At 46.1% G+C, this 13,106-nt stretch overlaps 6 protein-coding genes across 6 annotated transcripts; 3 read left to right on the top strand and 3 right to left on the bottom strand.

The window, feature by feature from the left end:
* Window positions 1-515: 515 nt before the first annotated feature.
* On the top strand, window positions 516-2,156 carry PAAG_07654 (hypothetical protein; the record flags this gene model as incomplete). The annotated part of the gene is made up of 2 exons (XM_015846288.1): window positions 516-840; window positions 916-2,156. The coding sequence occupies 2 exons, from the start codon at window positions 516-518 to the stop codon at window positions 2,154-2,156; spliced, it is 1,566 nt and encodes a 521-aa protein (XP_015700771.1).
* Window positions 2,157-4,704: 2,548 nt separating this feature from the next.
* On the bottom strand, window positions 4,705-5,037 carry PAAG_12442 (hypothetical protein; the record flags this gene model as incomplete). The annotated part of the gene is made up of 1 exon (XM_015847928.1): window positions 4,705-5,037. One exon carries the CDS (start codon window positions 5,035-5,037, stop codon window positions 4,705-4,707), a length of 333 nt encoding a protein of 110 aa, XP_015702467.1.
* A 490-nt stretch (window positions 5,038-5,527) lies between these two features.
* PAAG_12441 (hypothetical protein) lies at window positions 5,528-6,109 on the bottom strand (the record flags this gene model as incomplete). Its single annotated transcript, XM_015847927.1, has 3 exons — window positions 5,528-5,710; window positions 5,808-5,889; window positions 6,003-6,109. 3 exons carry the CDS (start codon window positions 6,107-6,109, stop codon window positions 5,528-5,530), a joined length of 372 nt encoding a protein of 123 aa, XP_015702466.1.
* Window positions 6,110-6,862: 753 nt separating this feature from the next.
* PAAG_07651 (bifunctional polynucleotide phosphatase/kinase) lies at window positions 6,863-10,290 on the bottom strand (the record flags this gene model as incomplete). Its single annotated transcript, XM_015846287.1, has 11 exons — window positions 6,863-7,036; window positions 7,136-7,281; window positions 7,354-7,414; window positions 7,509-7,645; window positions 7,747-7,874; window positions 7,939-8,247; window positions 8,322-8,434; window positions 8,491-8,657; window positions 8,731-8,851; window positions 9,320-9,656; window positions 9,743-10,290. 11 exons carry the CDS (start codon window positions 10,288-10,290, stop codon window positions 6,863-6,865), a joined length of 2,241 nt encoding a protein of 746 aa, XP_015700770.1.
* Window positions 10,291-11,341: 1,051 nt separating this feature from the next.
* Window positions 11,342-12,019, top strand: PAAG_07650 (hypothetical protein; the record flags this gene model as incomplete). The annotated part of the gene is made up of 3 exons (XM_002790305.2): window positions 11,342-11,554; window positions 11,607-11,668; window positions 11,824-12,019. The coding sequence occupies 3 exons, from the start codon at window positions 11,342-11,344 to the stop codon at window positions 12,017-12,019; spliced, it is 471 nt and encodes a 156-aa protein (XP_002790351.2).
* A 463-nt stretch (window positions 12,020-12,482) lies between these two features.
* On the top strand, window positions 12,483-12,958 carry PAAG_07649 (hypothetical protein; the record flags this gene model as incomplete). Its single annotated transcript, XM_002790304.2, has 2 exons — window positions 12,483-12,564; window positions 12,660-12,958. 2 exons carry the CDS (start codon window positions 12,483-12,485, stop codon window positions 12,956-12,958), a joined length of 381 nt encoding a protein of 126 aa, XP_002790350.1.
* Between the last annotated feature and the right edge of the window lie 148 nt (window positions 12,959-13,106).

Raw genomic sequence — 13,106 nt, 5'->3', positions numbered from 1 at the left:
ATCCTGTGCGTCGTTGCTGTTGTCTCTTCCCGCCGTATCGTATTAAGATCACTCGCCGCTAGTCTTGGGGGTCTTTAAAATAATTTACTAGCAACTGTCGAATGCGGTAACGCCATCCTACACGCCAGCAGAACAAGTCTGCTATCTCCTTCGGTACATACATCCATCCATCCATACAACCAACACCGCACAACTGTTGGATCAGGTTGTGGTCAAACAGGATAAAGAGCGATATCACCTCCACGAACATCTCCGCGTTCCCTTTCTTGCCGTTGTTGTGTCTGAAGTTGTGGAGAAAATCATCACACCTTTGCCAGCTTAGATCCTTGACTGCCATCCCCTCAATTCCACGTATTTTATCGCGTGTTGGGCTTGTCACCTGCAAAGTCGTTCTTCAAGGCCTCACAAGGCATACACGCGCCACCACAACCGCACTTATATTATACCATGCCGTATACTCAATTGCCCTAAGAACGTTTCTTAAAAAGAAGCAAAAAGGATATTATTTCGTGACAATGTTTCGTCTGTCACAACTCTTCGAAGCAACCAAACGCGAAAGCACACACTCAGACATGGAATCAACTCAGTCTCTGCCCTTCGCCATTCCCTACCCGCAGTCACCGCAATCCGTCGCGTCGTCCAACCCAGGATCCCCTGCCGTTTCGCTCTTCTCCACGAGAACCCATAACAGATTCCCCAGCTCCACCTCGTCGCTAGCATCTTCCCCTGGTCTCGGGAGCCTCTCTGAGGGGTACAGCGCGATGAAGACACAATTGACCGATGTGAAGGAGGAACCACTTGAGCGCGAGACAAGTCCTGTTGGAGGCTGTCCATATTTTCGTAAGTGTTCCTGTGGCACTGAAATTAGAAACCATCATTTTCCTAGTTTTGACATCGGTTTTGGTCAAATTACAGGTCATTTTAACAAGATTCACACGGGTGATCGTGTTGGTGGCGGTGATGACATGATATTGGGGTCTCATGAATACGACCTTTCCGACGATGTTGTAGAAAGCGCCGGTACGCCTAAGAAACGAAAACCCGAAAATACCCAATCTGCCTCTTTTCACGGTATATCTCGAATAAGTACCCGATTTACTTCCATGTCATCCAAATGGAAACAAAAACAGAGACCAGATACTGCTGCAGTTTTGGGGAAATATGATGAATCATTGCGATCGCGTGCCAATTCCGCAACATCGATGTTAGTGAGGCCCGCAGTCAGCTCTCTATCTATTCGACACAGTCAGAATTCTTCTTCGCCAGCGAGAACGATATTTGAAGATCGGTTAAACGAGGCCGGTATTCCAGGCCTGGATATTGACAAGGCAAATCGTCAAAGTATAACAGAGATTCAACCGAAGGCGACAACACCGCTTTTGCCACCTATGATGATGGAATTCCTGAAAGGGGATGACATATCCCTCATTCAATCACCATTGCAATCCCCCTCCGTCGCAGATGTGACTGACACTTCACACCCAACCACCTCCCACAACTCCCTGGACACCTCCCGACCAGCATGCTTACCTTCACCCCCATTATCAAATCAACCCTCCCTATCATCCATAAGTCGACAACTAGTAGCTGCCATAGGGCAAGTCCCAGACATTTCCCCAGTCGCAATGCCAGAACCAAATGACGCATGGTCGAACAAACTAGGCCACGCCAACTTCACCATCAGGCCCGAACCCTACCTCCCCCAAACCCGAACTCTCGAAGCCTTGGAATCACACACAACAAACTGGTCCCGCGCCCGCTGCAACTACGCGAAGCATCTCATCCGCATCCGTGAACATTACGGCCTTACCTCCAACATCTACTACCTAACAGAAGAAAAATGGGACTCCGTCGATGCACGGTGGAGAGAAACGCATGACCAACTCGTCGCAGGCTTGGAAGATAGCAAGGGCAACCCTGTCAGAATGGACAGCAAGCCCATTATTATGAAACATGTCCACCTGGTTGAAGCTGTCAAAATCCCCAAGCTGGACAAGGAGAAGTTTCCAGATCTAGGTGATGAAGATATTGTAGGGCCGATGTCTGTAGCTCCTGGGCCACCACAGATGTCATCTGGTAGGACTTGGAAGTCGAAAAAACGGACAATTTTCAAGTTCCTCCGGGACTTATTTAGTCCTTCTGGGGTGAAAGCTTGATCAACCAGAGAAAATAAACTAGAAAATGAAGTTGCAGAGTCGACTTGATTTTGGCACTTTCGAACCCTTGTATCGCATTATCATGTCTTTTTCCCCTTGCCCATTTTCTTAATTGATTTCCTCCGAGCCGTCTCATCCATGTGTACCATCTACTCAGCCATGTGTTCGTTTTTATCATGGCTTTTCTTTGTTTTCCCACCCGACTCCTTTCCCAATACCTACCGTGTGATGACTAATCAAATATTACGTGATGACGATGACGCTCCTTTTTGGCTTTCATTCCAACGATATGATGATGATACCTTTACGCTCCTTGATATCCCATTTAGTTGTCTTTCATTCCTGTTTCCCACCCCCCCCGTAGTGCCTTGATTGTCTATTCATTTTTACTACCTCCTACCAATTTATTATACCCCAGATCTTCCATTTATTACTATTTACATGATTCATGTTTTCCAGGTTTTCTTTTTTTCTGCTACAGCCATATGGAAGTTTTTACTGAGAGACCGTATTACCCCAATTCTTACCTTTTCTTCCTGTTTACACCCATATAGCCAAGTCGGCGAATTTTGCTCTAGCTGGACACGCTCCCGCTATTATTTTATTTCTAGAAAGGGGTCATTGAATTGATGAGGTGGACATAGAACAATTAGCTATAAACTAACTGCTGGAGAGAAGACGGCAACGGCTGTGAAGGGCTGAAGCAAAAAAGCCGCGGTATCGCAACAGACAAACTGCATCGTTCCGAACACGCAAATGTCTTTCCCCATTTCATTGCTTTACTCTCCTCTTCTTTTCCCTCCCCACCAAGCTTAATATCGAATGGGCCGGTCGTCCTACTCACCACTTATCTACCTGGCTGATCACTCTGTCCTTGCGAGGTATATTATTATGCAGACAACATTTGACATGCATAGTGTTCCGCTTCATTTCATACCCTAAACTACCCGCCCCGTTCCTATCCTATAACCCTACTCTTAAATAGATTCGCTTACCGCATCCCCCATTCATCATAATGTTTATTGTGTACTGTATGGTTTTTAATTTTGTTCCTAATCTTTGGCTTGATACTACTTCTCTGCGAGGCCCGGTACCTAATGTCCACCTTCTTTGATACCCCATCCCCATCCTTAGACAACATGTTTAATCATCGCATGGCTTCCTTTTGTATTATTCCTTGGTGTCCTACTGTACGAGTATTACGAACCTGGCAACCCCATAACCGTGACGCAGAATGGAAGGGATGATGGTTCGTGGCGGGATTGGCCGGGGAGGGAGACGGAGGAGAGGAGACAAGTGGATGTGCTAGACTGGGGATATGGCTATTCTTATACTTATAAATTGGGTATGGTATGTGTGGTGGTTTTTTAGTCGTAGACACAGAGAGTGATGGGCGCGTTGGTTGGTTCGGATACATGATAATATATGATGTATCAGTACCTGGTGTCGAAACAGACAAAATACACAAAAATCGTCGATATGTAGAAGAGGAAAGTATCCTTACAAAAGACAATAAAATCAGAAAAGTTTATTTGAAAATGAGTATGCTATCTACAACTCATGTTGTAGTTGTGTTTATGTTTTATCTATATACATTTCAAGGTGTATTGAAGTTGGGCCTCTGGAGCTCTGTATGTACTGAAATGTACCTCTGGGTACTTAAGGAAATTGACTTGAGCTGGACCGGCGAGCAATACAGAATGAAGTTCTAGGTCTATGTGAGATGTTGTATCCAAAATAGTGTTTCCACTGTTGAACACTTTCTTTGAATTAATATTTGTTGCGGAAAATAAATAGTTGGTTTTACGCGAAATCAGTAGAGAATAAGTTGTGTAGCATGTTTAGCCATCAGTGTGGGATATATGTTTGCAGTTGCTCAGGGAGCTCTCCCGTTTAAAGACCTTGCCCGATGTAAAATGGGTGTTGTTAGGTTGTATCATGGCCTAGGTTGAAACAGTACGTAACCTTCGCAAATGAGTAAGAAATTGATCTTGTCGGTTGTTGGCATGGATTGAGTGGTTCGCGTTGAATACGAGGCTGATAAATGACGTAGGAACGAGTGAGTTTTCCCGCTCGATTCCCTCAGTGCTGTTGATGGATTCCGTTCTCTCTCTTTTCAGGAATTCGCTCCTCCTCTTTGTGTCCTGCCCGTCTATATTTGTATAGGGATTCTTGGAGTGTGCGGATTATTTTCCGACAACTTCCCACGCTGATGGATATACGTCTTGAAGGCTATACCGCTCGACGTTCAAATCCCAACATCCGAGCCGTATTTTCCTTTTGTTTTGTTGTCAACAAATAAATGTGTGAGAGGGCAGCAATCTCCATCATATGGGCTTTGTCACGAACGGTTCGCATTATTCCAATGAAATCGTTGGAAGGGATGAAGTATTCGGTTGAAGTATTCGGTTGATTCAGGCCATGTCATTGCGTTGCCAAGGATATGTAGGTTGAGAGCACGCCACACGCTGTGACTGGCTACCTGGTTTACGACGAACATGGTCATCTTCTCCTTGGCTTTCCTTGTGAGAATAGGGGCCGTCACATTTCACCCAGAAAGCTTGTCCATTGACGCCTGCTGAACAGTGGCGACCTTTGAGACGGGGACGTCGTCCTTAACGGAGACGTCATATCGCTGGAGGCAGCAAGGAAACATACACTCCATAGCTGCAGAGATGGGTTTTGTGTTTGTGAGTGAAGTGTAGTTTAATTCTAGACAGCCTAGGGCAAAGAGCGGGTTGTGCACTTTCCGCATATGTTCCGTAATCTTCGGGGCTCCGACTGAGAAGTCGACGCCTATGTCCGGTACGTAATTCAGGAGCCAAGAGACGTAAGAGGCTGCTCCAGATCCATCATAGGGACTGACGACAGGAAGAACCATGCGGAAACAAAATGGCGCAGGTTTTCTCCATTTCTAGAAAATCTCCTGGGAGTACATGCCCCCTCCAATATAACCTTATCTACAATATCAACATAATAGCTGCTAAACCCGAGAGAATGCAGGGGTGGCGCCAAGTGCAGTTCCCCGTAGGGCAAGATGGTTTGAGTTTAGGAGCAGCGTCTCTATTGAAAATGGCGTTCATAAGACCTTGCTGCAAAACAGACCCCATTGAAAGGTCTTCCATCCCTGGATGGGGAAATGCCATAAGCATTAAGCTGAGAGATGATGGGTTTGAGAACACTGTTTCCTTACTTTGGGTAGCATATGTCACATTGTTAATACGTGAAACCGAGGCCTGAGCCGACTCTTATATACGATCTCTTTTGGTACACAACCAGTTGCTCCAACACCATACGGAAAATAACCACCCAAGCACCAAGGGATGCAAGATGTCTAGGTGGATATGTTAGACTGTCTCATATCAAGTTTGTTAGTCGAGAGCGTCACTGACATATAGGCTCACCCTCCACGAAGGTAAAAGACCAAATGAAGAGACCCAAAGGGCCTCGACCAGCATCATCAAAAGCTGTAAATCTTGCAAGCGTCTCGTACCTTTTAACCACAGCCACTTCAGCTGAGTGATAGAGGTTCCAACGGCGAACAGAACCGAGGCCTTGACGCGAGACGGAAATATCAGCGTTGAACATGAACGTTCGTCAATCATTTTTCGAATGTCAAATCCGCCGTTGATTTCTGAGTTTTATACATACAATGATGTATTGGGTAATTCTGGCATTTTCCACGTTGAAATAAGCTGCGAGAACTGCAACTGTCGCTGCAAGAGCCAGGAGGCTCAGAATACAGTCAGTCACTGGGTTCCCAGAATCACTAGTCGAGTACGAACCTAGAATACCAACTATGTCTGTTTTCAATATTCTTTACTTGATCCCCGTAGGCAGCGTTACCATCCTTCGTGGGATGGGATATGTGTGTCCATATTGGTATACAGCGAACTTGTCAGATCCACGTCGCGGATCGGCTCGTTGGAGAGAGATGCGTAAGAGGGGAACATGACTACAAGTCCAGGGCCCTCCGAGAAACATGAGATAGAGCTCATTGTGCTGCAGAATGTGCACAGATTTCATTCTGGAGGATCATGTCCGTTTTATATCGCTTCAAATAGACAGCCGTGCCGTTCAATATCGCGCCTATCAAACAATACCCCTGAGCCACTTGGCGGGGCTTGGCCTTATTAGTCGAGCATAACTCATTCTTAGCTTGACTTTTTCGAACAGTCACTGGACAAGCGTAGGATAAAAATTGCGAAGATGGCAGGGGTTTTCGTTAAGCGTGTTGTATCAGAAGCTTAGCCGTTGACTCGTAGTGTAGATCTTCAGGCAGAAGGATATGTAGCATTTTTATATACGGAGCAGCTATTCTTCACCCATCTTCTATAAATATGAAGGCCTCAACATGCATTAATAATGCCCGATTCTTGATGAAGTTCCTCAACCATAGGAGTTGTAAAGAAATGCGCGACGACTTTCTATAAAATAACCGGTTTACATTAAAATCGAAAGCAAACTTCGAAAACCATCGACGCGATGAAAATTACTCCATGAATCGGAGTGTTTTCTCTCAAATTAGCGTATGCTTACCTATACAGACATCTTCTTCGTCTTCTGGAACGGAAACCAATCTATATATCAATCGAAAACAAGGAACGATAAAAGAAGTAAGCCAGCCAAAGCTATGCAAACGGAAAAGTCGTTATCAATTTTCAATCTTCATAAACGTGAAGGAAATGCCAGTTTTGGTGGCGGTATCAAACCCAGAACTGCCCCCAAACCTCCTTGGCAGCAGATTCCCCCTGGAATTTGAACTCGACCTGAGTAATGTCTTGAAACCCTTCGGAGAGGGTGGGTTCACGGAATCGACGCATGAAATCTCCAAAAGCTATTCCCGGGAGAGCGGTGCGGGATTCAGGATTTAGCGACTCCTGTTCAACAGTAACTTAGGAACCAGCTTCTCTCTTTCAACGCCCATAAAGAGCGATATATGGACGAAGTAAATAATTAGGGATGGCTTGATTACACACCATCTTTGGGTTGGCTGAACGCACAGCATCGTTGTGCCTGCAGATTTGCAGCGGAGTGTTTAGATAGATACACCGGATAGGAACTGAAAATTCCTTCGCAAGTTCGATCCAATATGCACGGGTTTCCGAATCCGCATTTGTATTGTCTAGAAAAGGAAAGGAGTAAGTGTGAGATTAAAGAATTCAAAGTAAAAGGAGAGCAAAAACCTGTGTCGTACCAACAGCTACCGAATTTCCCACTTTTAAATGCTCTCTTGCGGCCTTGAGACAGTTTGACCGCTTCGAGTGCAGAATAAACTCATGTTAGTACATATAAGGCAAATATTGGTATTCTAATTCTCTCTAAGAACAGGACAGAGTCAAAGTGTCTTACGCTTTTTAGAATATCTTGATTCACTCGCTCATAACCAAGGGGCTCCAGGTATCTCCAATAAAACGTCGATTTCCCTGACCCCGGACTTCCACAAAATATGACAAGTTCGGGATCATTTTTCTTCTCAAATGATATATCTGCAGCATGATTACATTTTAGTATGCGTGGTTAAGACGTGACATAGAGATCAGAGGAATCTGGAATCCACTAGGAAATTAGGAAGAAATGAATCGCCTACGTATGTCTTCCGATGTGCCAACGATGTAGGCCTTGGGATCAAAATGTCTTATAATCGGCTTGGGGTCTTCGTTCAAGAAAAATTCTTCGGGAGTCTTGAAAAGGATTCCGACGTTTGATGCAAAATCACTGTGTACGGTATATCAGCACACTAGAAACGATGCTAGGGGTCAGTGGTTTAGGGGGTCCAGACCGATCCACACAGGAATGGTCGCCTTCACGACCAGCAGCATCACCAACAAAAATAGAATGTTTCAGATCTAAGGAATTACAAACGTCGAGATCGTAATCATCGACCATCTCCCTCCACATCCCCATGCGCGGCTTTCTGAATTCATCGTTTTCCGTCGCGGCGTAAACGGCAAATGGTACATTTAAAGTTTGCATAACCGCCGCAACCTTTTGCTTGAATATTGACAAGCTCTTCGACTCCAGCCTACCACCTTTAAGGTCCTTCTTCAGGCTTATGCCTTTTTGATTCGACAGAACGACGACCAGGTACCTGTAAACAGACATGAAACACTCAACAAAGAACAACTAGCAATTGGCATGGAAGAAGTGAGGTCCACAACGAACCCTTCATCATTCAGCTCCTTCAGCTTTTTAGGAACATTTGGGTTCCACCATTTCCAATCATTCTCATTTGTTGCAAACCGTCTGCCAGATTTTGTTGCGATCAGGGTAGAATCCTATCCGGATTAGATCCTAACTATACTCTGTTTCCAACATCTGTATTTCAACATACAAGATCGAAGGCAGCAACTCTTCGTTTCGATCCGGATTTGACAGCTTCTGCAGCCTGTTCCGAGTGGTATTTTCCCACTACACAGCTATTGTTGACTATCCTCCAAGTGGTTATATCAGGCTTCTTTTGGGACAAGGGCGTGAAAAAGTCGGATAGAGTCCTGTTGTCTACAAGTAGACCATCTGTTAGCTGCTTCTGATCGTTATTGAGGCCGGACAATATATTTAGGAATACACTCACTGGTCACCGCTCCTGTAGCTGTGCGTTTCGACGGGGGAGGGGAGATAGCTCCATCCGGTATTATTCTCTTAGTGCCTGTCATGATTGATCGTATGTAAGGGAAAACCGGGCCAGCATTAAGCTGGGTAGATGAAAATGTGCCACGGGCAACTGGAAGGACTGTGAGGGGCGACGAAGCCATATATATAACTGTCTTGAGCTTGACGATGGGTAGGATACTAGGATCTCAATACCAACTAAGTGATAGGTACACTCTCTCTCAGTTGAAATCGCAAGTACGCGTTGATTGGGTCGCCAAGTCACGTGGCTTAAATTGATTTCTAGGTTTATCTTGATGCCTGCATGTAAGGTTGAAACAGGGCATATAAAGAGCTGTCCAGTGAGGGATATCTAAATCCATATCGAATATAAGTTTGGGGCATGCATTTTGTATGGTTGTCAATCTTAAGTTTTATTCGTGGCAACCATTCTACCAGTCAGATCACATTGATATCAACCACTTCGATTGACGACATCTCAGCTCATATCCGCTCATGTTTGCTATATTATTATTACACTGAAGTTTATTTAACCTGGCATTTCACTTCACCCTCGTATCAAGAGAAAGCCTATCCGCAGGCTCCAGCTTCACAACAAACTTCAAACGCTCTTTCAATCCCAGAAGTCGCTGCGAGTTAGTCTTCAGCATGTCCGGGTTGCCGCTCTCTTTAACCGTAATAGAAGCTTGCAAAACATACGCGCCGCTAGAGTCCAATGGTACCATCTTATCCAAAGGGGGTAGATAACTGGTTGGCGTTGATGTTGCTTCGCTGCCACCACCGCCACACCCAGCATTGCCGGGTGGGAAGGTGAGCACCCGGTGCACCAGCAATACCGTGTCATCAAGGATAAATGTATGGCCTTCAAGAACATATTCAGAGACGAAGCTACATAGGAATAACAACTTAGTGCCTAGCTCAAAACTGAATGTAACGTGCATGTCTAGGGCTTCGTGGAAAAATAAAAAACTTACTCAAACCCCCAAGCTTTCATCTCAGCAAGTATATTTCCAGAAGGGAGTTTCGCACTCCCCACAAACCGCGAAGTAACTGCAGGTCGTTGCCCAGCCTCCGGCGTATCCTTAAATTCCAATCTCCATGACTGCTGGTCCGCCGCGACATATCCGCCCTCTACGGTAGCGGGAGCAGTTCCGTTCATCAGTGACGATGCTTCTTGCGCCTGAGCACTATCATCTGCTCTTGGCTGTGAAGCAGACGCAGATGCCGACACAGAGGAAGGAGGAGGTACGGAGCCAAAGTCCCTTTCCCGGACATTGCCCACAACCTGCGTATAATACAATCCTCCATTCAGAAGCTTATTGAGCCTCTGGACCTCGGGAGCTTGCACATCCTGGCTACCACCTGGGCGCGTTTTTATAAAGCCCGGTTTCCTGTAGGCTTTGAAAATCAGATGTCGCTCGAAAGTGCGGGTCGGCTGCATGGCAGTAAGACCGGAGAGCTGTTGCAGCAAATCATGATGTTGCTTCGCTGGCACGGAAGCGAAGAGCAGGAGTTCATGCATATGTTATCGGTAGAACAACTGCACTGTCTTGTTCTGAAGTTTATTGTATGTATTTTCATAGAGATCATCCAATAATATGTGGATGCTTAGAGAGACTGTCAGGGCTTTTTAGTCCGATAGAACAAAAAACAGACGTTTTCTTTCTGGAAGTGTGGAAGCTAGATATTTTGCAGGGAGGATGATTTATGAACACGGTCGCAGATTGTCTCGTGTTCTCATGAAGCAAGCAGATTGAAGACGGGCACCCGATGTAGAGTAGTTATCGGACAGCACAGGAAAAAAAAAAAAAAATCAATGGATGATAGTAAAAAAAAAATAGACTCGATAAAAAGAAAAGCCCAGGCTATTGACGTTTCCGAATTCCAATGTCAAATGATATTACTGCTGATTGTATAGATATATCGAAGCTTTAGGTGAAGTTCGAATATCCAAGCCACGTGACCAGAAATGGCTGTCCTCCTCACCGGTCAGGTCGATTTCCTAATGACTCAGGGACAGCGATCTCTTCGCTATGAGCGGAATGACCAACCCGGTTGATTTGAAAATGTCTCTATATGATTACAGTGGTGTCATATATATTCCACCGCTCTCTGGCCATTCATCATGAGGGCATATTTTTGGATAAGATCCTTTTAGTAGTAATTCCACTGTTGACTTTTCCGCAATTGTTTATCGTCGCTTAATAGTTACGGCAACACACCGGGCTCCCCTTTAACAATGTCAGGAATATCAGTGTCAATTGCGGAAACCTTAAAACTAATCACTGGGCAAAAATAATAAAAAAAAAGCTTCCGAGTTGAAAAAGGCCCGACACGCCTTGGTGTTCCGCAAGGATAGCGGCGGAATATTTCACAAGGGTATAGTCGGCTAAGATTATATCCCCGGTGCGTTCTCATCTGCGGCTTCGTGGGAACGCACTCACCGCGCCATGTGTGCAATCGCGTCCCAGCCGTCACACGATAACTATGCTACAGCCTACAAAGCTGCCCCATTTGTTTCTATAAACATGTTTCCCGAAATCACATGAAACGGCAGTCCCGTGATTCAAGGGATGGATCGGCTGCGGCGGCTCGTTGTGTTCCTGGGCAAGGAGAGGGATGCAGGAAGGAAGAGAGATATAATTAGCGGAAACAAGCGGAAACAGGCGCAGCCACCTGGAGAAAAGCTGTCAAGCCATGGGATCGGTCCGGGTGTTTTCGGATGCCAAAGCCACGAGGGAGGCGGGAACGGGGGATTTGTCAGAAAGCCTACGATGGCGTGGTTTGTAACTTGAAAATGGCCACATCGGTAATACACACAATAATGCGCAATAATAGCATCGAGTGATTCGATTTACCACCGATATGGGGTCTAACGGCCGCGGGGTGGCAGGAACCCCGTATGGACGATGATAACGGGGTATTTTATTATTATTATTATTATTATTATTATTATTATTATTATTATTATTATTATTATTATTAAATTGTCAGGCCACATTTCGTGCTGGCAACCACTCACTGGTTATAACGACTGCCGATGACACGTGCATAGAGCCCTCAGGGGTGGTGCTATTATTCTTCCTCTCTCCGTCCCAGCTGGCATCGGATCTAACACAGGGCGGGGCAAGCTAGAGGAAGAGGAATGCTCAATGTTTGGTTCTGGAGCTGGGCTGCTCGGCGGTGCAGAAGGCAAGCAGATTAATTATTGCTGGCTGGCAACTCGTTCGTTAAACCTTGGAACCTTCTAATGGGCAATTTTCATCATTCACAGCTTCAAGTAACATTAACGCTCCGCCTTGATTTGTGCGTTTTGCTGCTTGCCTACATACTAACCAAAGGCTGCTGCAACGCTTAAATATCTCAACGGCTTGCGCTGTGCCACAACGTCCCAAAGGCCTAACTAGTTAGTTTAAATAAACAAGTCGCCTCTGCTAATTCATAGTTAATGCCACTCCCAGTATTAACTATAATAACCATCCCAAAAACTCTCCCTCTTCTGTCCGCTCACCCAGCCACTCCCGCACAGGACAGATCAATTCTTCAGCTGGCAGAGACGGAGAATAGAAACTGTTGGTCAACGGGCGTCGTGTATATATTCCATCTTGTGTCAATACCTGCGGCAGCTAGCAGCTAGCACTTTCCATCTCTCCTAGCAACGCACCTAAGCAACGATCCCACGACTCCTCTCCTGCACAATCTCAATTAATTACAATGCGTGCATCAGCTATTCTGCAGCAAGCCGCCGCCGCTAGAACTCCACTGATTAAATTCATTGGAAAACGCTCTGTTCCCAGTATGTGCCCCTCCCAAGGACAGGAGGGAGAGAGAGGAGACTCCCTAAGAAGCCATCTGCCACATCCCTTGACTAACCCGTGCATTCTCTTCCAGAGTCCGTTGACCATTCCCCCCGCGTCCACCCCGCCTCCCCTTCCTCCTCTCTCCCCGAGTCATTCGCCTCCTACAGAGCCAAGGCACAACAGCACGGTCCGCTGAACTACACCCCGCAATCCAACGGAATATACGGAGGTGCCATCGGAGGCCAGACGGGCGCATCTCTCGGGACCGTCGCACCCAGGAAGGGCGAATATTTCGACCGAAACGAGCTGCCGGAGAGATTCCGCCGCATGACCTGGACGCAAGAGGAGATCGATGCCGTCGAGACGGGCGGAGCCAGCTTGTTCGCATGAATATATGGGAAGGGCAGTCGTGATGATACTCTTCCCCGTATATGAATTCTACTAGGACGTCCGTGGTGGTTCTTATGGCTTCTACAGGGCCAGGGCTGCTAGGAAATGACGAGAGTCATCCCAGTAGGCTAGACATCCTCGGCGTTGG

This window comes from Paracoccidioides lutzii, assembly GCF_000150705.2.
Source record: "Paracoccidioides lutzii Pb01 unplaced genomic scaffold supercont2.26, whole genome shotgun sequence".
Lineage (NCBI taxonomy): Eukaryota > Fungi > Ascomycota > Eurotiomycetes > Onygenales > Ajellomycetaceae > Paracoccidioides > Paracoccidioides lutzii.
The sequence above is the reverse complement of the archived record's forward strand: the minus strand, read 5'-3'. Positions and strand labels throughout refer to the sequence as shown.